The sequence below is a fragment of the Vulpes lagopus genome, chromosome 10, assembly GCF_018345385.1.
Source record: "Vulpes lagopus strain Blue_001 chromosome 10, ASM1834538v1, whole genome shotgun sequence".
Taxonomy (NCBI): domain Eukaryota; kingdom Metazoa; phylum Chordata; class Mammalia; order Carnivora; family Canidae; genus Vulpes; species Vulpes lagopus.
In genome coordinates this window covers 36943379-36965334 of record NC_054833.1, presented here as the reverse complement: position 1 = coordinate 36965334, position 21956 = coordinate 36943379, and the positions used below count along the sequence as shown (strand labels likewise).

At 47.0% G+C, this 21956-nt stretch overlaps 2 protein-coding genes across 7 annotated transcripts in view; one reads left to right on the top strand and one right to left on the bottom strand.

Annotated features, from left to right (window-relative positions):
* Positions 1-1915: 1915 nt before the first annotated feature.
* Positions 1916-19993, bottom strand: ZNF202 (zinc finger protein 202). 6 transcript variants are annotated; one of them, XM_041772252.1, is made up of 9 exons: positions 19499-19583; positions 18022-18141; positions 11238-11467; positions 8723-9229; positions 7816-8026; positions 7379-7467; positions 6135-6264; positions 5489-5608; positions 1916-4960 (listed from the first exon to the last, which is right to left on the bottom strand). In XM_041772252.1, exons 4-9 carry the CDS (start codon positions 9122-9124, stop codon positions 3969-3971), a joined length of 1944 nt encoding a protein of 647 aa, XP_041628186.1. In that variant the 5' UTR covers positions 9125-9229; positions 11238-11467; positions 18022-18141; positions 19499-19583; the 3' UTR covers positions 1916-3968. The 6 variants fall into 6 exon arrangements, with proteins under 6 accessions (XP_041628186.1, XP_041628188.1, XP_041628187.1 ...); XM_041772254.1 differs by lacking the exon at positions 11238-11467; XM_041772253.1 differs by lacking the exon at positions 18022-18141.
* LOC121500517 (olfactory receptor 8B3-like) overlaps positions 18917-21956 on the top strand; it is a 172474-nt gene continuing 169434 nt past the window's right edge. The window contains exon 1 of the mRNA XM_041772260.1: positions 18917-18983. The gene's annotated coding sequence lies outside the window, so the exon portion shown is untranslated. The remainder of the gene's footprint in view (positions 18984-21956) is intronic.

Sequence of the window (21956 nt, the reverse complement as noted above, 5' to 3'; positions counted from 1 at the left end):
GAGAGAGAGAGAGGCAGAGACACAGGAGGAGGAAGTAGGCTCCATGCTGGGAGCCTGACGTGGGACTGGATCCCAGGACCCCAGGATCACGCCCTGGTCCAAAGGCAGGCGTTAAACCGCTGAGCCACCCAGGGATTCCCAAGTCTATGCTCTTTAAAAAAAAATGATATTGCATTCCTTCTTCTTCCTTTTTATCAGAAACTTCCATGAGCATACACATATAGTTAGAACAGGACTGTTCATTATAGGATATCCTTACTTTTGCTGCCCTGACAAGAATTCTGTTTCTTCTTGTTATTAGGATAATTTACAACAATTGATATCTAAAGAGAGATCAAAACTCCTTGCCTGCTTCTCATGGCTTCCCCAAGAAGGAATCCCATTATTCCACCTACAAGGAGACATGCTCAAATTTGGGAATATTTAATTCTGCCAAAACAAAGATTAGTGAGTACATAGGTAGGGCACCCATTTTTCAGCTTTTAGTCTGTTCCTCTCCCACAAATCATATTAACAGCTCAGGTGGCTAACATCACTAGAAATTTAAGGAGACAGAAAAAAAATTATATGTGTATTTCTGTCAGGAAAAGTTATTGTGGCTGGACAAAATACTTTGGTCAGCTAAGGAAGATGTTAAAGGTAAAACTAACTAAAAAATACCAGTATGGAAAACTACTACATTATTAATGTGCACAGCACATAACAATTCACTATTTCTCAGTACAGCCTTTGTTCTATAAAACCATCATAGGGTCAGATTAACTCTCATCTGGGTTGCTGTCCTTCCTGGGAGCTTGGTGAAATCAAAATGGCTTAGGAAGGTGTGCACATTAGCTTATTTTCCTCATGCAAATGGGCCATCTGGAGGTTGATGGTCTGAGATGAGAAGATTGGAGCAAATGGTTTCTGCCAACTTTGCAGATCTCAGTGGCGGCATTTTCTTGTTCACCATTTTGCTGCTTACTGGAAAGAAGGCATGTTTTAGTAGATCCTTCGGTTGAGGTGGCTCTGGAGAAAGAGGCATTTTTTAGCTTGCTTTGGTTCTAGCACTTTGATGTTAATCCACTAAATAAAACTCTCCATGGGGGTTCATTGGAGTTCACTAAATTCTGCTCTAGACTTTGAGGCCTAAATTCCAGATAATAAAAATATATTTTGCCTTGACTTTTTTCCATTTCTTTCTTTCTCTTGGCTTATGTGGGATGGAGAAGAGGCTGAATATTCCTTGGTGATTCCTAAACTAATGGCCAAAAGCTCAAATATTACCATTTTGATTTTGTAACTTTATTAGCATGTGATTTCATCATTTCCAGCACTCATCAATTTTCTTGAGTTGTTGATTACTTTATAGCTTCCTCCAAATATTATCTTTAAAATCCTCCCTCTTTATTCTCCAGAAACTTTTAGTACGGTACTCAAGAACATCAGTATTCAACGGTTACAAAATTCTAGTGGTGATCCCTTAAGGGTAATGGGTGGACCAGCACTTGTGCCTCTTCAGCTCTTCAACCCTCTTGCTCCCTGCAGGTTCTTGCATGGGCCCTTCTGCTGCAAACTGCAGTTTGGCTCATGCTCAGGTTTAGAAGACAGCATGCCCCTCCAAGAACCTCAGAAAATATGGCATTTTACAAGGAAGCAGGGATTTAGTATCAGCATATGACACTTTGTAGAGGAACTGGCAATGTAACAACTGTGACATTCCAACAAATTGGACCAGTCTCTCAAACTTTCCCTCACATAGAATGCTCTTTACAGTCTCTCACTTATTGCAGTAACACAGGTAAATCAGTGAATAAAGTCACTGTTTGGGGCACCTGGGTGGCTCAGTGGTTGAGTCTACCTTTGGCTCAGGTTGATGCTAGGTCCTGGGATTGAGTTCTGCATCAGGCTCCCTGCAGAGAGCCTGCTTCTTCCTCTGCCTGTGTGTCTCTTATAAAAAAAATCTTAGTCACTGTTCTTTTACCTCCAGAATGTTATCAGCTCCCATAACTGGTACAAGAAAAATGATCTCTTGAGGCTATCTTTCACACCCAGCATTAATTGTGCTCAGACCTTGGATCTTGGATCTAGACTTCAGAAACGTCTGCACACTAGGAGTGTCTTCTGCAAACCAAAGGCACAGATCTTACCTCATCATGCACCTATTCCACCTTTGGCTCTGCTGGCCATGCCATGCCTCCCCCATCCTCATGGAAAACTACTCTGTACTCCCTGGTCTCTTTGTATGTATGATGTTCAGAACCATCTGGAACCTGAAACCTTGGAAAGTGAACAGATAAAATGTAAAAGTCCTAGAAACCAGGGAATGTGGCTGCTGGTGTTATTTTCATTTATTCTGTGTCTATTTCCAGGACAATGGCTGACTGGTACTAAAGCTAATCTGGCCAACTGGAGTATCGTGGAGAATTGCCTCGTGGAGCTGTTAGGGTTGGGGTCTTGTTATCCTACCCATTTTCTCTGTACACACTGGCACATAATGGATTGAGAAATAGCTGAAGAAACCAGGCACAGAAGACAATCTCCCTTCTCATGCTTTAATCCCATACCCTGTGCTCCATTTATGGAGGATGCTCATCCAGTCCTTGCCACTCCCACAAGCAGAGCAGGTGAGGTTCTTAATTATTCAGCCTAATCTCCAAGGAACCTTTATCAGGCAACAGAGATCCTACTATCAGGCCATGAGATACTACTATTTAGTTCTTAATTACATAAAAATGAAATCACATAAGAAAAAGCAAACAACGCAAATACATGAAAGCCATTTACTCCTGGTAAATTCTTCAGGGTCCCAGTGCTGGGGTTCATAATTTTCCCTGATATCAGAGGACCAAGGCAGGGATGATCGGGGCTGGGTGTCAGTATAGTCTTGATGGCCTTAGCCAGCAGCAATAGCTTTAAATTTTTTTTTTTTCCATAATTTGGTCTCAGGTGTTCTTGGTTTCTTCACGTAAATGAAGTGACCCGGTCAATCATGATTCTGTAATTATTTTAGTACCTACATGAGCTGACACTGTTCCAAAATCCCTTCACAAACCCACGCAAAGAGGGCAGGATGGGCAGGCTTGTACACATGTGGGAATGTAGATATTTTGTTATGATTTCATTATGCTTTACTGAATCCCCCAGCACCCAGCTGTTACACCTCACTTGTAGTAGAAGTGCTGGGGGCAAAACCAAGAGGCGGTAGAACAGTAGGAAGGGTGGGCATGAGTATTCTAATAGGAAAACACCCTGCATGAAGAGGGGCTTCTGACTAGGTCCTCCTTCCTAGCAGGGCCTGGCACCTGGTATTTTGGCAATGGGGAAGGGAGCAGCCTGAGAAGGTCCATACGAAACAGCCTCGAGGTTTTCCCCCCATCAGGCACTTCTCCCATCTCTCCCCAGGACTGAAGGAAAGTGCATGGTGAAGAAGTGGACCAGTGAGAGATTTGTAGAGTTATCCCGTTGAGTGTGTGGCAGAGCCATCAGGTACAAATCTCCTGCCTGGAGTTCAGGGCTGTGTGCTTTAAGATTTGAGCCCAGTAAGGACAGGATCCTAGAAGCCGGTCCCGTACCAAACCTAAAGGGCTGTCCCTGGGCGACTTTATACTTGAGGCTGTGGAGCAGTCTTTAGGATATTCAACAGCCTACTTTGGGGAAAATATAATAACCACAACCTCGGAAGTCTTTTAAATCTCCTACTTCATACCCATGAGGTAGAGGCAGGAGCACTCCAGTCAAGGAAGAGCCTCCACCCAGGTTGTACTTTGGGAAAAAAAAAAAAAAAAAAAAAAAAAAAAAAAAAAAAAATCTCCTTGAGGTGTAAAAGGCTGAGAGGTTCTGCCTGGGGGATTTTATTTAGCTGTGGGAAGAGGTGATGTAGATCTGGGCAAGTCAGGGAGACTCCCCAGAAAAGGTCTTCCCAAGCTGACAAGAGCGCTTCTCCTCGCCTTCCCTGGGAGGGCTGAATGCAGAACATGGGGACCTAGCTAGGAGGTCTTTTCTGAATGGGTCCTCTGATGCCTGATTAAGTGATAGCCCCTGCTGAAACTTTTTCCACAGGTCGGGCATGTAAATGGTTTCTCGCCAGTGTGGGTTCTTTGATGCCTGACAAGGTGGTCCCTCCGACTGAAACTTTTCCCACATTCATTGCACCGGCAGGGCCTCACTGAGGCGTGTCCTCTTAGGTGCTTGGCAAATGCGGCACTGTGGTTGAAGCAACGCCCGCACTCGCTACAGACATATAGCTCCTCAGCCGCGTGTGTCTTCCGGTGTGCCAGGTAACGCCTGTGGTCACTGAAGTCCTCTCCACACTCTCCACACAGGTAGGGTTTGCCTCCAAGGTGGATTCTTTGGTGTGTTGTCAGCACAGATTTCTGGCTGAAGCTTTTGCCACAAATAGTACAGAAGAAGGGTTTTTCTCCTGTGTGTGTCCTCTGATGCCGGACAAGGTCTGAGGTCCAGCGGAAGTTTTTTCCACAATCGTCACATCTATAGGGTTTCTCAACCGGTGGAGTTCTCTCAGCCTGAGCCAAAGGGGAGGTCTTGTCCAAATTCTTCCGGTTTAGGGGAAATTTATAAGGAGTGCTCATTTTGTGAACCTTCTGGTGCCTGGCAAGATGTGAGCTCCGCGTGTAACTTTTTCCACACTCCATACATTTATAGGGTTTCTCTCCTGTGTGAGTTCTCAGGTGTCTAACAAGGTGTGAGTTACAAGTGAAACTTTTCCCACATACAGGACAGTCATGGTGTCTCCCTAACAGGGGGTGGATAGGCATGGTTTCTTGAAGATTCGATAAACTATTAACTTGAGAAATATTGGTACCAAGTCTTTCGTTAAGTCTATTTGGATCATCCTCAAAGACTATTTCCCAGTCTGGAGTCTGGTGAATTTCTGGATCTCCCAAAATTGATCTGTGTAGATCCTCCAAACTTAGATCTTCCTGCTCAAGATATTCTTCTTCATCTTCACTCCTATCTCCTATAGAGAGGATGAGAGAACAGGAGAAATTATAGAGATGATGATGCCTTCCACACAACAGCAGGATTTTAAAAGTCTTAGAAAGGCAAGACCACATAGAGAGAAGCCCATGTTTCATAACGGTAGAGGCTGGGAAAGAAGGAAATAACCAGTCAACTGAATTCTATTATGTGCCAGGCACTTTCTTATATGTTATCTCATGCTGTTGACAAGCCTTAGGGTGGACAAGGACTGTTATCCTCATTTCACAAATGTGGACACTGAGGACCAAGAGTTTAGGTGACCTGCTTAGTAGATGACTACAGCTGCGTTCCCAAGTTCCCGATTATCTTCTCTCACCATTTTGCATGACATGTCCCTCACAAGAACGATGGAAGGGGAAAGAGGAGGATGAGGACAGAAGAATCTGGCATTCAGAGGGAGACAGGGGTAATGGCCAACAGGTTAGAAGAACCGATGAGAGGGGCACCCCAGAGGGAGAGGGGAAGTGCCAGCTCTGCAGGGGAAGATGCCTTTTGTATTCCTCACCTGTGTAGGTAAAACTCAGGATTTCGGGCTCTTGAGGCTCTTGAGGCTCTGGGATATCTGGGACCAAAGGCTCTTCCTCTCTAACGTGGGAGATCTCATCTAGTCTGGGGATTGGAAATGCTGCTCAAGAGAGGGAAAGCGGGACATTATGATTGGTTCAGCAATTCCCTGAGTTAAGAGCAGATCTTTGCTGTCGGGTAGACTGTAGAGAACAAATGGACAGCCTGGTCAGTGGATCAAATCTGGTCTTTTTAGCTCGAGCACCTCTCACCAAATCCTGCATATTTCTTGCCCTTCATCTGTAACTCAATAATCAAGGACTGCTAATACTCCCTCTTTTCCCATATTCAAGCAAGCAGATCATCCTCAACTTCTATTGCTTGTTTCAAAACTCACATGCTACCTCAAATATACTAAAGCTGTAACATAACTTCACTTTATTAGAAGTTTCCAACCACTTTCTAGGCATCTCTTCCCTTTAACTTGGAAGGATATTGTCTTCCTTAGCTAATCCTTCAATCTCACTGGTGGGGCAGGCATAAAAGAAGCGTGGTGCATACAGTCTAAGGTCTAAGACCCCTACAATTTCCAATAGGAGAAAGACCTCTGGGCTCAGAACACTCTAGAAACACTTGAAATTCCTTACACAAAGAGACCACAATTCCACAGTCTTCTTCCAAGACATATTCTCCATAGAACTCTTTCTGTGCTGGATCCAGATCGCTCCACTGGTCCTGGGAGAAGCACACAGCCACGTCCTTGAAAGTTACCAATCCCTGAAACGACACAGACTTCAGTTGTAACAGGATGCTTCCTGAAGCTCCTAGTTCATTCATGGAATGAAGGTTATTCCAGAAGACAAAAGGAGCACACACAGGACCCTGGGGGCCTTTTGGGAAACCTGCTGCACCCTTGGCTACTGCTCCCCGACTTCCTACTTTTCCATTTCCAACTTCCTCCTCTGGATCCCTCAGTTCCACTGGTTTCTCTCAGGGCCAGCCTCTGCTCTTCTTCTTGAGCATATTGGTTAAAATATATAAGAAAAGTCTTAAAAGTCCTCATTAACTCCCTATTTGATGCTTTGATGCCACCTACATTTGTGTAAAAATTCACCTTTTCTGGAGAGCTCTCCCTAACTGACCTCCAGCCACCCCCGTCACCTACGGGGTTGGCACAGCACACACAGGCCCTTCTGCCATAGTGAGACTACAACCCAAAACCACAGATGTGTTCTATTCCTTTCCTCTCCAGTCTGTTTAGTGTTGGGGCCCTCACCATGGTGAGAGCTTCCTACGTGGCAAGGCCTGAGTGCAGTCCCTGCCAGTGGACACCACACAGTTCCAGAAGTCATTTCTGCAGCAGACAGCCATTCTTACAAATGACTATCAAGTTCACTACTATAAAACAAAAACAAGCCCTCATTCGGCAACTTCTGGGTTGTAGTCCAGTGTCGTAGAAGAACCCCTTTGGGCAACTGCGTGGCTCAGCAGTTGAGCGTCTGCCTTTGGCTCAGGTCGTGATCCCTGGGCCCTGAAATCGAGTCCCACATCGGGCTCCCTGCAGGGAGCCTGCTTCTCCCTCTGCCTATGTCTCTGCCTATGTCTCTGCCTCTGTCTCTCTCATGAATAAATAAACATATAAATAAAAGAATCCCATTTTGTTAGTTCTCCTTCTCTGGGCAGGGGCAAATAGAGGCTCCGGAGCCTGCAGATCCAACTGAGACTGTTGTAATTCCTCCCATGGGATGCAGACACGTCTAGAACTGAGAACCTAAGTTGGCAAAAGCAGAGTAGAAATTTGTGTCCTGTCCGACCTATTCAGTGTAGAGCTAATGCCTGGTGGTTCTTCGAATTCTCTGCGGCACAGACATGGACAGAAACTAGGGCACACCTGTGAAAGAGCTGTAAGAAGGGCAACCATCTCTGGGTTTCCGGCATTCCTCTCTTCAGTAAGGTCTGGGTCCTGGGACACTGGAACCTCTATGAAGAAAAGGCGGCAGAGATGAGTGATGTGCAGCGCACCCCTGTAACTGGCAAACAGCTCCCATCCTCTTTGGTAGGAATCAAGAAACTGGTCTAAAGGCAGCTCAAGTCATCCCAATGTTACCATCTGGAACTCTACTTAAATGCCAAGAGGACACCCAAGAATTGGTTGGTTCCTTAAGCTTGGTCCAGTTTCTGGGGGAACTCTAGCTACTATTGTCTCAACACCCTGAATTCTATGATTTATTCCCACTCTGCTCCACCTAGCCTCCTTCATAGGTGGGAAACATCCCCATTCCCACACTCTGCCTGCCACAATGCCCCCTTTCTGTTGAGGCTTCCCACCGCTCTCCCGCAGAGGCTGGAACTCCAATTCATGGCATAGGCTCTGCTCTTCTGGTGGCCTCAGATCTGGGCTCTGGATGGTCTCCTCACGGGACGCCTCAGGAGGCAAGGTATGCACAGGGTTCTGCAGCTCGCAAGGTGACTCGGGGTCTGCTCCTGGATGTATGGTCTCCTCCGACAGGACCTCCTGGCCATGAACATGGACAGTCACCTGGGAATAATTCCAATTTCCAGTCAGCATGGAGTCAAGAGGAAAGTCTCAGTTGACAACAGGGCTTATTTTAGGGAAAGCTACCAACAGAAACACTCTCAGAGGATCCCAGGAGAGGATGGGAGTCTCTGGTTCCATGGAGGCATGCAAGAATTGTTGAAGGTTCTCCTCATTAGGACAAGGTAGGGACGTTTAGATGCTTCACGGCTTCCTCACTCCCCTCAGCTACTCCTATCACCCATGGCTCTGAGATACCGGTCCTTCCCATCTCCACCTCTCCCACCTGTAGCTCTCCTTGTGGTTTGCTTCCCTGTCATATTGTCCTGGGAGGGGGATCTGTGCCCAAGAGTCTAGAACCTTTGAGGAAGTCACAAATTTGGCCTCTCCAGGAACTGGAGGTTCGATAGCCAAAGAAAGGAAAACCAAGGCCATATGACCCTGGAGTGCTAAGGGCCCTAAGATGGTCCTTGGCAGGTGTTTAAAAAACCAGAAAGTCACACTCACTCACTCACACACACACACAGACACACACACACACACATCCCTGCCCCTAATGGATCTAGGGGCAACCGAAGAGCAGAGCCACTTAGTTTTAAAGGGTAAATGATGGGGACTCTGTATGCTCTACCCCCAAATCCATCCTTCCAGCAAATAGTCCCCCTCCACGTCACACAGATCAGGACTCCCCCTCCTCACCCACCGCCTTGGTCTCCTGGGTTGTTTCTGCAAACCCTCCACCAGCGTCACTGCCTCCTCGCCACTCTCTGGCCGTTGGCCCCGCACCCAGCTCTGCAGTTCTCCAGGCAAGACAGTAAGGAATTGTTCCAGCACGAGCAGCTCTAGGATCTGCTCCTTTGTCCGTCTTTCTGGCCTCAGCCACTGATGACAAAGTTCTCGCAGTCGAATGAGAGCTTCTCGGGGGCTTGATGCTTCCTGGTAGCGAAAGCGCCGGAAGTTCTGGTGTGAGGTCTCAAGCACAGGGTCATCTCTCTGTAAGACAGACTCTGGCCTACAGGTGAAATCATCTTCCAATTTCACCATCAGAATTCCCTCTTCTTCCCAAAGATCCTGGTCCTCTGGTTCCAAGGCTGTAGCCATTGTTTGGCTCTGGGCGGGGGGAGGGGTCTCACACCATCTAGAACTCACACTGTCATTACCCCCCAGTCTCAGCCTGGGCACCTCAAGGAGTTTCTCCCAAGGGACCTGGGGCAGAGAAGTAGAGACAAACAACAGTATAAGCAGGAGGTTATGCACAGGGATGACAATTCTGAGTTCTCCTAACCCCACACACGTAACACTTCCTCACATTATTAAATCCCCTGTTCCTGATCTCCGCAACCATCAGCTATAAATAAATTTGGTTGAAATATGATGATCTAGGCCTCATCCTGGATGAGGTTTCCTAGGCTGGGTTCACACCCCCTAGAGAAACAGAAAAAAACTGCATCTCTACTTCATGAACACTGTCAATCTGCAAGGAAAATGGTGAGGACAAAGGACACCGTTCATCGCCTGCTGGAACACGTGGTACTGACCACCATCTGTGTCATACACGTGTTTACATACACAGCAGGATGTGTGTTCTGAGAAGACACACATCAGTCAGGCTGAAACAGATGGGGAAGCCTTTATGAAAGTTCATTTCAAATTGAGCCACACTCAATTTAACTCTTCTGTAAAATGGGAACTCTCAGAGATTTGAGGGGGAGCTTGTACGAGGTAAGAGTGAGGAAAGCCCCTTACACGGTTGCTGGTACACAGGCGCCCCCAAAAGCGATCTCCTGCTCATTAAGACATCTTAAAGGGAAGACCTCCAGATCCTCAAACCCAAGTGTTCAAAATTGAATTCAGGATGCTGACTCCCAAATCCACCCCTCTTCCTGGGATCCTGTCTTGGCTGAGATCATCATTTGCTAAGTAAACACTCAACTCTGTACTCTTTGGACTGATTCTTCCCCATTGCTTACAGCTCATTAAACCAATTCTACCTCTTAAGCCTCTAAATCTGTTTCCTCCTCCTTTGCCACAGACTGCTTTAGTTTGGGCCCTCAGCTCTTGCCTGGGCTACTGCCATAACTTCCTAACTGGGGTCCCTGCAGGACTCAACCATGAGTGCAAGGCAGCATAATTATGGTGGGGTTTTTGCAAAATAACTATCATTCAACACTTTTCTGGTTCCTTGGGATTTGGTCAACGGAGGCAACTGTGTCTTTAGAAATGCTAGGTGGGGATCCCTGGGTGGCGCAGCGGTTTGGCGCCTGCCTTTGGCCCAGGGCGCGATCCTGGAGACCCGGGCTCGAATCCCACATCGGGCTCCCTGTGCATGGAGCCTGCTTCTCCCTCTGCCTATGTCTCTGCCTCTCTCTCTCTCTCTGTGACTATCATAAATAAATAAAGATTAAAAAAAATGTTTAAAAAAAAAAAGCTCAACCCCTTAAAAAATAAATAAATAAATAAATAAAGAAAGAAAGAAAGAAAGAAAGAAAGAAAGAAAAAGAAAGCTGAGCCCCTGAGCTTGTCATTTAAAAAAAAAAGAAATGCTAGGTGTGGTTCTGATGTGTGTGATGAGAAGCACCCAAGCTGTGTAAGGCAGGAGTGAGAGTCCTGGTGTCAGACTGCCAGGGTTTAATTTTGGGCTGTGCTATTTCATAGATGTGAGGCCATAGTTAAGTTTCTATGCCCCCTTGCCTGTTTGCCCATTTATGGCTTGGAGGTAAGAACAGTATCCATATAATAGCAGGACTATGAGGATTAAACATGTCACTATCAGTACCGTGCTTAGAAGAGCAATGGCAACCCAATGTTAACTATTATCTAAATTACAGTCACAACTGCACCATTCAACATTTAAAAATACTCTGTTAGGGATCCCTGGGTGGCGCAGCGGTTTGGCGCCCGCCTTTGGCCCAGGGCGCGATCCGGGAGACCCTGGATCGAATCCCACATCAGGCTCCTGGTGCATGGAGCCTGCTTCTCCCTCTGCCTGTGCCTCTGCCTCTCTCTCTCTCTCTCTCTCTCTGTAACTATCATAAAATAAATAAATAAAAAAAATTTTAAAAAAAAAATAAAAATACTCTGTTAGTAAGATCAGCTATAAAATCCTTGGCATGGTACATGAACCGCTTCACAATCGCCCCTCAGCTGATTTTTCAAGCCCCATATCCCACCCTTTGCTGTGTTATCAACGAGCTAGAAGGGGTACGTTGCTGACCTTCCAACCAAAAGGGGGTGTCTTTTCACGTCACCATGCCTGTAGGAAGGCTGTTCCTTTTAAATGCAACATTCACACCCCCCAACCTCCAATGCCGCATGGTGTGTTCCATTTCTTAACATGTCCCCTCTTCTTCACTCCCATGATTTACACTGTAGGTCCTTATCAGTTCTTGTCGGGATTACTCCAACCGCCTCCAATCGTGAGCTACCTGCCTCCAGGTTTGTTCCCTGCAAGTTACCAATGACAGTATCACAAGAGTGACCAGCACTCTGGGCAAATGGAATCATGTCCCTCGCCTATTTAAGATCTTCAACTGTTCCTCCTTGTCTTAGAAGTGAAAAGCAAACTCTTACGTATTATATATTAGGCCGACTTTCATCTTGTTACTCCTTTCACCTTCTCTTCAACCCTTTCAAACACACACACACACAGACACACACAGTGTGTGCATGGGAAGAACATACAAGCCCTATGCCCTTTTGCTTTACAGCATGTTGTTCTTTCTGATTCTTTACCCTTCATTAGGTCAAACTTTACTTATAAGGCAGCTCTGACTTCAGGTCTCTCAGATGTTTTGATTCCATTCCCCCTACCCGTAAAATGGTTAGAAATCAATGTAGAATCACTTCTACAGCAACCTGGGCACGCCTCTCTCACAATATCTGCGGTATTGATACTGTGATACCACAGATCTACAGTTTCTCATTCCTGAAAAACTCCTTAAAGTTAGGAGCTTCAAGTTAGGTTTTCGATCAATCTCCACCACATATAATAAAGTGCCTACTAAGTGAATTTAAAAGAATAAACCTCCACTTTAAAATTTTCTTCCTGCTTTTTATCAGGGAAGAGCCCACCTTTCCCTCCACTGTTTGTACTTCTTTTTAAATTCACAGGTCTTGTTAATTCCTCCAAGTGTCTTTCAAATTCATCCATCTCATCTCTACTGCTATTCCCCTTGTTGAGTCATTACGAACCACTGAAAGGTAGTAACAGGACCCTTTGAGAACAGGACCATCCCCTATACCACACCGGCCTTAACAGGCACTTGCATGTTGAATGAATGACTTGGTTCAAGTTTCACCCCTGCTCTTCCGGGTCCTGCCTTCTCTAGAGCACTCTCTACATTCAACCTGAGGGATTCTTCGTTTCTCTGTCTTTTTGGGCTTCATTACAAGTCTAAGATGCACATTCAAGGTTAACAATCCACCCTTAAGAGCTGGGTCTAATGTGATGCTGCACATCAAACTGACTGTAATTTCAATGACCCTATTATTGATCTTATCATCTCTATCTCAAATGGCTCTTCATTCATTTATGCTTTTATTTCTCTTCCTTCCAGGACCCTCAAATATCCACTACATTCTTTCATAGTCTGCTTTAAAGAGTTCTCTAATTTTCTAGATCTTTATGTGGTAATTTCCCTACCTATTGAATCTGCTGTCCCTACCTCACGATGGTCTGTTTTCTACACGGTTTGTAGTTTTTAACATTTTATGTCCACCTTCAGTGAGACTTTTTTTTTTTTTTGTGGGGGGGGGGGGGGAGTCCTGAGAGAAGATGGAATCAGTAAGTCTTTTGGTTTAATGAAGGGATCTCAATTATCTTCAAAGTCTGAGAACCCATGCCCAGGGAAGCAGACTAGAAGCTTTCCTTGTTTACACATAGCACTGGCTACCAGAGATTATCTACTATGGAGTCTATAAAAGTTCTGCATTGACAGAAGCATTTCTGCTCTCATGAAAGCATTTCTGCTCTCATTGGGCTTTGCTCTCTAAAGAAAAATGAACCTGCCATTTCTAAATCATCTTCAGAAATAATGAATTGAGGTTTCTATTGCTTGTTTTGGATTTACTTTGGCAGCTTAGGAAGAGATGATGGCAAATAGATCAGCAATAGTGAGATGGAGGGCAGAAGAGGTGTCCCCAGTGGGGCGAGAGATAGGAAGGAATGGGAGGCAGGTGGTGCCATGGACAGAACACTGGATTAGGTATCCAAATATGTGGGTCCCAGCCCCACATCCTTAAGTAACTGGAGCAGCTCTAAGGCTTCCATGAGATAACACATACAAGAGCCCTTGTAAAGGGGAAAGCCCTCTCCCAACTCACAGGATTAGATGAACTCTGTGAGCTTATGAACTAAAATGTGCTGTGTGAATGTCAAGTGTATTAGAAAGAGAAAACGGACATTGTTTTATTCTACAGTTTGTGGGATATGGTACACTGTAAATTCACCTTGCAATCTGTTGCCCTAGCTATTCTAATACCTTCCCTCAATGTCTGTCTTGGACGGGTTCCATAATGACAGATAAAAACTGAAGAGGACTATATAGAGACTGAAGCCAGGCCAGGAAGGGCATAGGACTTGGTTCCAGAAAGCTCTGAAACAAGGTCTACAGATAGGCTTCATGAGCCTAGGGCTGGGTGAGCTCCATGACCTAGTCTCTTGAGTGTGTTTCTAGGCTGTATGAAGCAGGACTGGGGAGATGTGGAAAAGACAAGGGCCTTCTCTAGTCTTTGGTCCAGTTACCTCTGCCCCTTATCTGAATGTGTCACATGCCAGTGAAAGCGGTAACTCCATTCCATTGACAAGAACAGAAAACTGCACGCAATGAAAGGATATCTGGTTCCCTACCTTAAAGTCTTATTACTTGCAAAGAGCTTTCTGAACCCTGAATGACGACAAGTTTTGTGGTCATAGAGTGTCTACACAATAGAGAGACAGTGATCGATTTACTGGCAAATAATCTTCAGTAGTAACCAGAGAGGTTCAAATGATAACATTTAGCAAATACCTATTTCCCTTCCTGTCTCCCATTCTATTTTTTACCCTAATGCTGGCCCATAACCTGGAAATCTGGATACGTCTGTACTCTGGAGCCAATCAGACCTTCCAAATAGTCCTCTTATTGTTCTAGACTAGAAATCGCCTAATAAAAACTGTTAACTGCCCTGTTCTAATGTTATATTTTTTTCTTAGAGAGGGAGGGAGGGAGAGAGAGTGAATGGTGAGGGCTAAAGGGGGAGGAACAGAGAGACTCTTAAGCAGGCTTTACACTCAGCATGGAGCCCAGTGTGGTGTTCCATCTCATAATCCTGACATCATGACCTGAGATGAAATTGACAGTTGGACACTTAACTGACCGAGCCACCTAGGCACCCTGCTGTATTCTTCTTTAAAACGAAAAATTATCTGGGGACGCCTGGGTAGCTCAGTGGTTGAGCCTCTGCCTTTGGCTCAGGTTGTGATCCTGGGGTTCTGGGATTGAGTACTCCACTGGGCTCCCCGCAGGGATCCTGCTTCTCCCTCTGCCTGTGTCTCTGTCTCTCTGTGTGTCTCTCATGAATAAATAAATAAAATATTTTAAAAAATAAAGATTATCTAGTATGATCCTTCTACCAGAAAAATGATCTTTTATGGTTAATTATCCTGTATACAAATGTTTATCCATGCTTTCCACATAATGGTCTGGGGCTTTGGAACCGTGGGTTTGGATCCATTTCCTGATTTACTGGCTACGTGACACTTTCTAAGTCTTGGTCTCGTTTTCAAAATGTGGCTATACTACGAATTTCCCATGGTTGTTTTAAGGAGTGAATGAAGTAATGTATAAAATTACTGCAGCTTAGAGACTGGTAGAGTAAGTAGATGCTCAATATATTTTGTTCTCTTCCTTCAAATTGCTTTAAATCCTTTTGGGAAGAAGGAAAGATTTAAACAATAAACAAGCAAACAGTCCTTTATTTCATTGTCATTCCAAAAAAATTTAAATGCACAGGAAAAATCTTGGTCTGTTTCCTGTTATATCAAAAGCAAAGTATTAATGTGAAAGAAGAGTCCTTGCTTTGAAGGACTTATCAGCTAAAATTAAACAAGACTCTTGGAATACAGATAGGATGGAACCTTAGAGCTAGGTTCTCTTGTCCAAGGCCATACCAACAGTGCTTCTACTTACCAATGTCACAGTGCTGTCTCCTCTCTCTACCTGGGAAGAGGCAATCTGGGGCAAGCCCAGTTAGTACAGTTACTAAATCCCTTGGAAACTTAACCCAGAAGGCCAGAGAAATGAAAGAGAATGCATTCACTGACTTTTGGTCTTCTAACACATCATGATCAGCATGCTTCAAACCATATTTAAAAACTGTTTCTCTAAAGTATTTTTGCCATTTACATGGTTCCTTCATTAGCTTCAGCATAAAATATCTGGGTGACAAGGGGAGGAGTGGCTCAAAGCTTATTACAATGGATTTCAAAGAAACAGAGTAAGTTGGAGTGAAGGGGAAGACCAGAAGAAACAAACAGGCCAAATAAGTAGTGGCAGTGGGTGGTACAAGAAATCAGTGGGAGCTAAGACATGAGTATCTTTTGCCCTGAAATTCTGTAGTCTTTGTGGTTAGGACCAAGGTATAAGGGTATAAAAACGTGATTGAGTAAATATAAACACAAATTCTGTGAAATAAAGCTATAAAAACAGTAGCAATTCACTTTATTTTTAATGAAAATCTTTTCTATACGTGTGGACCACAGGCCCAGAAGGCCATGTTGGACTGCTGGCACTTCTGCCTTTGGAGGCACGCAATCTGTGCTCTACCTCAAGATGTACCACCTTGGAAATGGAAATGATTCTCCACTTAAAGGCAGAGAGCTGGATCATCTTTTGAGAAACCATCCTGCTTTGTAATGGTGATAAGAGGGACTTGGACAGGAACAAGGATGTATGGCTTCTTTATTGAATAGCTGGGCCATAATGTATTAGCCTAAAATGGTGAAAAGGATTTATTCAAGAGTTTAGATGGGCTAGTAGCCAAAGACAGACTCTAAGAGTCCAGAATTGAGTATCTGGCCATCCAGATGATACTGGTTAACCTCCAACACGAAGCTAGGCTTTCTAACCTTAACGGTTACCTAGAGGTGGTTAATGCCTTAAATAAAGCAGGTCAATCTACAGGCCTCAGTTTAAAATAGAACATCACAAATTAATCTGAAATGGGAAAAGGGCACTCATCAAAACTGATACCCATCCTGAGGAGGGTGTCAGCTTCCATGTTGCAGCCAGAGTTAAACTAGCTGTACCTAATTCATTACTACAATAAACACGGTCAATGCCAATCACATGGACGGTTAGAGGAACCATTATTTAATGACAAATAACAGGAAAATATATCTTGTAACTAGAGCCTGGCCCGAGGAGTAAATATGGGTAATTCAGAACAGTCAATTCAAGAGTCTTATATTATGGTTTTAGTTTTAAAACTGCTATTGTCGGGCAGCCCGGGTGGCTCAGCGGTTTAGCGCTGCCTTCGGTTCAGGGCATGATCCCGGAGACTAGGGATGGAGTCCAGCGTCGGGCTCCCTGCATGGAGCCTGCTTCTCCCTCTGCCTGTGTCTCTGCCTCTCTTTCTCTCTGTGTCTCTCATGAATAAATAAATTAAACATTTTTTTAAAAATAAAAAAAAATAAAGCTGCTATTGTCAAAATACTCTTTGCTGTATATCTAGATGACTTCCCTCTGGCATTGCCTGAGGCTCCCTCACTTATGATATAAGATGATAAAAGATGGGACCCATGCCCGCTGGGCCACAGGAATCAGAAGAGTAGCAGGTTTCCACTGCAGATTAAACCATGGTCCAAATAGTAGAAGTCATCCCAGGATGTCAAGGATCTCTTTATACATTGTTATATTCCGAGTGCCTAAAACTTTGTCAGATGCTTGGTAGAAAAGGTGCTCAGTAAATACATAGGTGTTGAATTTTACCTATTTCTCTTACTCCAACTTGGATACAGATGCACTAAAATTCAAAATCAGTAGGTGCCAGGGCTTTGGTAATAAACCACTCACAGGGTCAGTTTTAGGAATTTGGCATTGGCATTTATCCCAATCCACTGGGGGAATTAAGTTGGCATAGCCATACACTGCTTGACAATGTGGCACAGAACTTCTTCAAAGGGAAAAGAGAACAGGGGGTGGGGTTACTCATTCTACAAATATCTACTGAGTATTGATTGTGTGTCCCACACAATTCAGGGTGCTGGGCAGAGACGAGAAGGAGAAAAGCCCTGGCTCAGACCTTAAAGAATGTAAAAAGTAGTTAAGAAACAGCAGGGACTTTAGCATACTACCAATCTGCAGTAAAAAACTAGATACAGATATAAGCTATATGGTCAAAATGGAAGCTCCTATTGAGAGAATTAAGAAAATCCAGGGAAAAACTCATCAATATTTCATCTTCCATTTGGCCTAAGATCACTAGCATTTGGAGGGTTTCTTTCTTTTTAAAGTACACTTTCTTAACTTTAAAAACGAAAGAACTCAGACCTAAGTGGTTAAATTATCCACACGAGATCATATTACTAGTTTCTAACGCAGAAGTGCACACACAGTTCTTTTGATCCCCCAAACCACTGCACTGTTTATGTGAAGGAGATTGGCCAAAGGCAGTGGTTCTCTGTGTGAGAAACCTAAACCAGCAGCACGAGCACCTAAAGACTTGTCAGAAATGTGCAAATTTTCAAGCCCGGGCCCAGGCCTATTATCAGAAAATCTGGGGATGGCCCCAGCAATCTGCTCGACAAGCTCTCCCTTCAGGTGCTCGAGATGCACGGGTGAGTTTGAGAGCCAGTACCTAAGGCAAAGGAAGTAAACCTGAGGTTCAAGCAGAAAGCATCCAACTTTTCCAGGGCTGGCCAAATTTACAGGAGGGTTTGCAAGAGTCAAAAGAGTCTAGGACTGTTGTTTCATGCCTGTGCCAAATTAACCGGAAAACAATGTAAACCTGTAACTTACCTCATCTGTATAGTTTGTAATGCCCAAGAGTCCCTCACATCGTGTAGTAAACCTTGCTGTGCCCTTGAAATGACTGTCTACTGCAATATAGTACTTAAAAGAGTGCAAAAAGGGGTACAGCTGGAGGAGAAAGGGGGAAAGATTATGAATCCCAGGTATTTGGTCCTAAGAGGAAAAATCCCCTCCCTCCCTACCTCCCACCCTGCCCACCCGCTTAGACTAGAAGGTATCAGCAGAAAGTTACCCAAGACACAGGGCCACAAACCCTAACTGCTTGGTGGTCACCTACTTCCCACAGACTTGCCTCCCGATGGCTTTCTCACCACCCTTCTTTAGGGGCTTTCTGGACCAAGCCCACGGGGCAACTTGGAAGAGAAGCTGGGAGGAGGGAAGGGGAGCTGGGAGGGCGGGGGGAGCTCCACTACTAGCGGAGGAGGAGGAAGGCTGCCCTGGGTGTCCCCTGCCGTGTGCACGGAGAGAGCAAGCAACAGTTCTAACCCTCAACACCCCCCCACACCCCCACCCCAAGCCGGAGCCTGGATGCGGCGGCAACGCTGTCCAGGACCCAGGCGGCCAAACCCCGGCTAGGCCTGGGAGCCTGCCCTTTGGGTGGTCAGCCCAGGGCACCCGGGCAGAGGCAGCGCGGAGGTCACGGCGCCTGGGACACGACACTCTCCGATGGCCAGGAAAATAAAAATCGGGCTGACACCCGAGAGAACGCAGAAAGCACATCCGTGGCATACGAACTAACAAACTTTTGGTCCCAAGCAGGCGAGCCGCCGAGGCCCCGTGCACTCCTGCGGTGGGTACGGGTGGTGTCGGGGCAGTGCCCAAACTGGGTGTTGAGGGGTTGGGGCGGGGGAGGGAGATGCAAGTGGAGACAGAAGCTGGTAGCCTCAGGGGAAGCGAGGGGTCGGTCACAGGGCAGCTGAGAAGCCACAGGCCAGGCGGTGTCCGAGGCGGTAAGACCGCGGCGGAGTGTGTTGGGGGGGCGGGGGGGGTGATGGTAAGTGATGGGGGTGGCCGGGGCCGGGAGGGCCGGGGGGCGGGGCGCAGGGGGGTGCTCCTCGACAGTCTGGAAGGCGGGGTGAGGAAGGGCTGGGGGGGTAAAGGGGCCCAGAGCACCCCCCTCGGTGCCCGGGGGCCGGCAGGCGCGGCAGCCGCGGGAGGGACGAACCGGCGGCGTCTCCGCAGGCCTCGGGAGGGGGCGGAGGGCGGAGGGCGGTGGCCGCACCGAGGAGAGCCCCGAGCGCCCCCCGCGTCCCCGAGGCCCGAGCCCCGGCCGCTGCAGCCTCGGGGACCGCCACGCCCCGGGCCCCTCACCACCCCGCAGCCGCCCCTGCTCCGCGGCAGCGCGATGTCCCCAGGCTCCGGGGGGCGGGGTCTCAGCCTCCCCCCCTCCACCCGCCCTTCCCCGCCCTGCCCGGCTCTGCGCGATCCGGCCCGGCCCGGCCCGGCCCAGCCCCTCAGCACTCACGGCTCCGACAGCTCCGGCGGCTCCTCCCCTGCCCCGGCTTCTCCCCCACCCACTCCCGGCCGAAGCAGCGCCGCCGGATCCGAGCCGCGCGGGGCCTGGCGGGTCGGAACACGTGGGGCCTTTGCGCCCGGAACCGGAAGCTGCGCTTCGCCCCGCCTCCTCGCGGCGCTGGGGCCCTTCTAGGCGCCGGGAGGTTTGGTCTCTCGGTGCGCCCGGCGCGGGTGGAGGACTGCGAGCTCCGCGGGGACCCGGGCGGGGAGCCTGGGGCCCGGCCGCTTCCGCCCGCCGCTCCTGCGGCTCTGGGCCTCCTGTGTCTGCATTTACATACCCGCTCCTCCGCGTCGGATCTTTGCTTTGATTGTTGACATCTGTACCTCTGCTTGTTTTTCTTGGTTGTCCGTGAAGCGCGGTAGCAAGGAGAGCAGTTGGGCTTTGGCTCTTGCCTTCGCCAGCAGCTGTGTGGCCGCGGGCGAACCCCTCCACCCCGCCACCCCTCCACCCCTCCACCCCACCACCCCACCAACCCCGCCCCCCTCCACCCCACCACCCATCAACCCCGATCCCCCTCCATCCCACCACCCCATCAGCCCCGCCCCCCCATCAGCCCCGCCCCCCTCCACCCCACCACCCCATCAGCCCCGCCCCCCCTCCACCCCACCACCCCATCAGCCCCGCCCCCCCTCCACCCCACCACCCCATCAACCCCGCCCCCCGCCACCCCATCAACCCCGCCCCCCGCCACCCCGCCACCCCTCCATCCCACCACCCCATCAACCCCGCCCCCCTCCACCCCTCCACCCCACCATCCCACCACCCCATCAACCCCTCCACCCCACCACCCCGCCACTCCACCACCCCTCCTCCCCTCCACCCCTCCGAAGTTCAGTGTCCAGCGGCTAAAATGGGTGTTGGAGGGCGCCTGGGTGGCTCAGTCAGTTGAGCATCTGCCTTTGGCTCAGGGCGTGATCCCGGGGTCCTGGGATCGACTTCCACATCGGGCTCCCTGCATGGAGCCTGCTTCTCCCTCTGCCTGTGTCTCTGCCTGGCTCTGTGTCTCTCATGAATGAATGAATGAATGAATGAATGAATGAATGAATAATAAATAAAACGGGTGTCATGATTCCTTTGCTCAGAGAGCTAAGGGGTATATTGCATGTGAACTCTTGCAATGTTGTAGAAGCTCAGTAAGAGAGCCCTTATAGTATCCTGTTCTCTTCTGTTTTCCTTGGAGTGTGTCTTTGTGTTTCCTCAAGACTGACTTCTCTGATCTTATTTGTTCAGTTGTGTCTTGGTCAGTGACATTTCTACCTGTAACAGCTATTTCTCTTTTTGCTCCGCCTGCCTCTGTCCCTCAAGCCCCGGAACTCACTACTGTCCATGTGCCATGGGAAGGCCTTCTCTTCCCCCAGCTATGTCTTACACCTTTCATTTTTGTGGGACACGTTGCTGGGACCAGTCTATTGTGTTTGAAGTATTCATTACTTTTGGTGGAGGGACAGGAATACATGGTTGGTGAAGACCTACTATGTGCCAGATGTTCTCATTATAGATTTTATTTAATATTTTTAAATGTTAAGTTCATAAATGATGCATAAATGTTTTTTTGTAAACATTTCAAACACTGCATATAAAGTTAATGACCTTTTACTACTCCTGGCTTCCTCATCTCTCTCACCAAACGTTTATTCTGATGTATTTACCTTCCAGGCCCTTTTCTATACTTTTACATACAATATACATATGCATTCATAGATCCCATATATTATTTGTGTGCTATGCATATATGTGTGGGTTCATGTTGGATTCCTCAATTTTTTTTTTTTAAGATTTATTTATTAGAGACACAGAGAGAGACACACACACACACAGTCAGAGGGAGAAGCAGGCTCCATGCAGGGAGCCCCACATGGGACTCGATCCTGGGTCTCCAGGATCACGCCCTGGGCTGAAAGTGGTGCTAAACCGGTAAGCCACCGGGGCTGCCCTGGATTCCTCAATTTGTTATTTTCTCCTAGTATTGGGCCTTGAAGACCTGTTCATAGTGCATACAAATTATTCTTTCCACTTTTTGCATAACATTCCATAGTGTGGCTAGCCATTTGCCTATGGAGAATACATGTTGTTTATATTTGTTACTTATCACAAACAATGCTATAATAAACATCTTCTTCATTCATACGTGCAAATGTTACTCTGGGACGGAGAAGAAGTATTGCTGGGCCATAGGTTGTATACATTGAATACCAAATTATCTCCCCAGAAACTGCACCAATACATAAACTTAACAGCTATATATGAGAATATTTCCCCCCTATATTCATGTTGCTAACCTTATAAAGTGTGAGGTGCCTGGGTGACTCAATTAGTTAAGCATCAGACTCTTGGTTTTGGCTCAGGTCATGATCTTAGGGCCCTGAGATTGAGCCCTGACTGATTTGCACTGAGTGGGGAACCTACT